General features: G+C 39.7%; 1 protein-coding gene across 2 annotated transcripts in view; it reads left to right on the top strand.

The window, feature by feature from the left end:
- Positions 1–352: 352 nt before the first annotated feature.
- The window catches only part of taf10 (TAF10 RNA polymerase II, TATA box binding protein (TBP)-associated factor), a 3,845-nt gene continuing 1,427 nt past the window's right edge, over positions 353–2,770 (top strand). The window contains exons 1-2 of one of the 2 annotated variants that reach the window (XM_005733015.2): positions 353–758; positions 2,514–2,671. In XM_005733015.2, coding sequence (XP_005733072.1) covers positions 632–758; positions 2,514–2,671 — 285 coding nt within the window. In that variant the 5' untranslated portion in view covers positions 353–631. Of the gene's footprint in view, positions 765–2,513; positions 2,672–2,770 lie in introns of both variants that reach the window. The other variant, XM_005733014.2, reaches the window with a different exon arrangement.

Genomic DNA, 2,770 nt, shown 5'->3' with positions numbered 1-2,770 from the left:
GGGAACGATGTAGGAGGTGAATGACGGCATCATCCGCTCCAATGCCAGGCTGGTAGGCAAACTGAAGTGGGTCCAGTGATGAGCTTGTTAGGCGCCGAAGCTGAGCCAGGACCAACCGCTCCAGGGTCTTCATCAGGTGGGATGTCAGAGCCACCGGCCTATAGCTGTATGAGAATGCATCAATTTATTGGAAGACATAATTACACACTAATCATTTTATATTTGTGAGTACAATATAATTTTGAACAAATCTGAATTAAATGCTTTAAATATCATGAAGAAAGTGTATTAATTTATAACCTACAGTCTCCGCTACGGCAGGGGGCGTAGGAGGCGGTGTGCAGTCAGCAATAAAACACATAGAAGAAGAGGATGACTATAGGTCACGTGAAGTGATCTACTTTACAGTGGTGGCTCAGCGTTTTACTGCAAAGGACTTAGGAACACTTCTGCTACGAGTTATAGTTTTTTTTTTTAGTTTTGGTAATTCATTTCGTTGAATTAAAGGGTAGAGTTATACTAAAACAGAATTTTGTAAAATATTTGTCTTACAGCTACAAATCGCGGATTTGTGGTGTTTTGCATATTTCGGTGCTAGTTAACCACGGTTAGCTCGTTAGCTAACGCCAACATGAACATGGACAACTTAAATCAGTCTGTAACAACAGGAGTGCCTTCTACCACATCGTCAACGGCAAGTAATTGCATTGCCAATGATAATACGACAACCAACGTGAGCAGCATCCCGTCGGTCACAAGTAATGGTAACGTAACGTGGCTTTGTTATTGTCTTTGTTATTATTCTGAGAGCATTTGATGATTTCATCTCGCTGTGGAAGTCGGAATTTTCCACGATGTACATTGACTTTGTCAACATTACCAAGCCTGACTGAGAGAAACGCGTACTAACCTGGCTGCCGCCTTACACTAAAGTGATTTAAACATATTTATTACAAAACCTACCAACTACCATGTTTCAGGTTAAGTCCGTATCACTAACTTAACCACTGTAGCAATTTTTAGATTGTTAGTACAGTAATTTGCAAAAGTCTCAAGCCATCCATGATTTCCTTATATTTTGCCAGGGAAGATTGGAAATGGGTACAGTGTATTGCAAAAATGTTAGTATATAAGGTAAAAACAGAGTTTGTGCAATTCTCACAAGCTTGAAAATAAAGTGAATATTTGATATGATCACCTTTATTATTTAAAAGAGCTTGAATTCTCTCAGGCAAGCTTTCTTGTAGGTTCTTTAAGTCGTTACAGAAAGTTCTGATTCTATTTATCTGACTGTTGAGATATGTTTTATCACTCATTCAAGTGACGTCTTCAGTTTCAGCTGACTGTGGGGTCCCCAACCTTGTGAACATTACATTTGCATAAAGACTGAAACTAATACAACTGACTAACTGTTAGGTCAGTTTCCTGATTACTAATATAGAAATTGTCATGATCATTAATTAATGGCCATGGGTACCGTTCAGTGAGAGTTGGGGAATTGGTGCAGTCACACCATTGTGAGATGGTGAAATACCCTTAGGCCCCATCCTTAAGATAGATTTAATTTTTATGTAAAAATGGGAAACTACTTCTCCAAGTAGTCTTTAGCAATAGTTTTCCAGGCTTCTTGAAGGACATCTAAAGCTTCTTTGGATGTTGGCTGCCTTTTGCTATGTTGTCTGTCAAGGTGGTCCAACTATTCTTCAGTAAAGTTGAAGTTTGTTCTTTGGGATCCCGATCCATGAGTGATAGTGCTTAATTGTATATTTTTCTTTCCAGGTATTTTTTAATGCATTAGCAATATGTTTGGCGTCATTGTCATGCTAAAAGATGAAACTGTGTCCAGATAGTTTTTTGTGGTGGATATCAAAATCTGACCCTATTCATGTGTGTTTATAATTTAATCAAGTTTACCTAAATCCTCAACACCACTGGCCAAATAACCAAGCGGCAAAAGGTGCAACTTATCCTTTAGGTGCAGATGCACAGCTACACTCTTTTGATGATACAAATGTTCACATTTTTGACTGACAAAACAGATGGTTTGAAAGAGGAGTAAAATAGGCCATCTTTGCCCTGTGTCAACAAACATCACTGAACACAAGCTGCCACCTTCAATGCTATCTTGAGATCCCTTTCCAGACACTTCAACCCTTGCCTCAGGTAACCTCAATAGGTCATGATAGGGAGGGGCAAGGTCTCACTTTAATTTCACTTGAAACCTCTGGTTTAATGACTCATTCCCTTTTTTAACTCCTTGGCTCATGTCATGTCACACATGATTAATAGTAGGTCAACGATTATCTCCAAAGGTGACATTCTGCACTAGGGCTTAAATATCTGGGACTCTCCACCTTCGTTATTTGAACTGAAGAAGCTTTTGGATAAGACGTGAAACGTCTTCACAAACTTAAAGAAGTTCAGTTGGCCTCCTTTTGCCTAATTTTCCAGAGGGGTAAAGCCACCCTTTTTCCAAGCATTTAATAGACCCTTCTTGATGTCTCTTTTTATAGCTTCGTCCTCATCGGCTGTGGTGACACCGTCTGCAGACACATCTGTTTCCAATGGAGTGTATGTTCCTGGTGGCATCACCAATGGAGATGTGAAGCCTGCTGTTTCCACCACGCCACTGGCTGATTTCCTCATGCAGCTGGAAGAGTACACTCCCACGGTAAGTCAGTTAGCCCTGCTACATCATATCTTCACATGTTTTTGACAGTAATGTTTCTTAATCAGTGCTTGATTGGCATATACATAAGTAGTTATTAAC

Source organism: Pundamilia nyererei, unplaced genomic scaffold (genome assembly GCF_000239375.1).
Source record: "Pundamilia nyererei isolate P.nyererei 1_Seehausen unplaced genomic scaffold, PunNye1.0 scaffold00049, whole genome shotgun sequence".
Classification (NCBI taxonomy): domain Eukaryota; kingdom Metazoa; phylum Chordata; class Actinopteri; order Cichliformes; family Cichlidae; genus Pundamilia; species Pundamilia nyererei.
The sequence above is the reverse complement of the archived record's forward strand: the minus strand, read 5'-3'. Positions and strand labels throughout refer to the sequence as shown.